The following is a 455-nucleotide window of genomic DNA, read 5'->3' on the forward strand; positions in this document are numbered from 1 at the left end:
TGCAGTCCCTCCCAGCCTCACCTGCAGGACTGGTCGTGCGAGCAGGACGGGAGGTTGACGCGTTCGAACGAGAATTCAAGGTGGCAGTCCGGGCACGTGAACAGTTCGACGCCGCACTTGAACGGCTGTGTGATGGAGGTCGCCACGTCCGCTTCCACTACGGAACAGCCAGAAGGTGGATAATTAGGCCTTGCGTCCTGGGCAAATGCATCACACTTTGCATGAGCGTGGTATTGGTTATGACTATGTTCTTCCATGTAAGTTTTAAATACCTGTTTCAATTTCCGAGTCCTCCTGCAGGATGTCGGATGGGGCATCCGCCAGTGGCATCTCATCCTCAACGGAAGGAGAAGCAGGAAGCTGAGGCGTCTTAGGGGACACAGGAGGTGGCTGCAGAGGAGCCCTGAAAGACGGCAGGAGGCGTCGAGTGTTGGGAGGTACGGGGAAGGGCTTCT

General features: G+C 56.5%; 1 protein-coding gene across 1 annotated transcript in view; it reads right to left on the reverse strand.

Moving 5' to 3' along the window:
• Positions 1-455, reverse strand: part of LOC119586649 — a 34,958-nt gene that overhangs the window by 20,364 nt on the left and 14,139 nt on the right. Inside the window, 2 exon segments of the mRNA XM_037935389.1 lie at positions 22-157; positions 273-450. Of these exon segments, the coding sequence (XP_037791317.1) occupies positions 22-157; positions 273-450 (314 nt within the window).

This window comes from Penaeus monodon, chromosome 21 (genome assembly GCF_015228065.2).
Source record: "Penaeus monodon isolate SGIC_2016 chromosome 21, NSTDA_Pmon_1, whole genome shotgun sequence".
NCBI classification, from domain to species: domain Eukaryota; kingdom Metazoa; phylum Arthropoda; class Malacostraca; order Decapoda; family Penaeidae; genus Penaeus; species Penaeus monodon.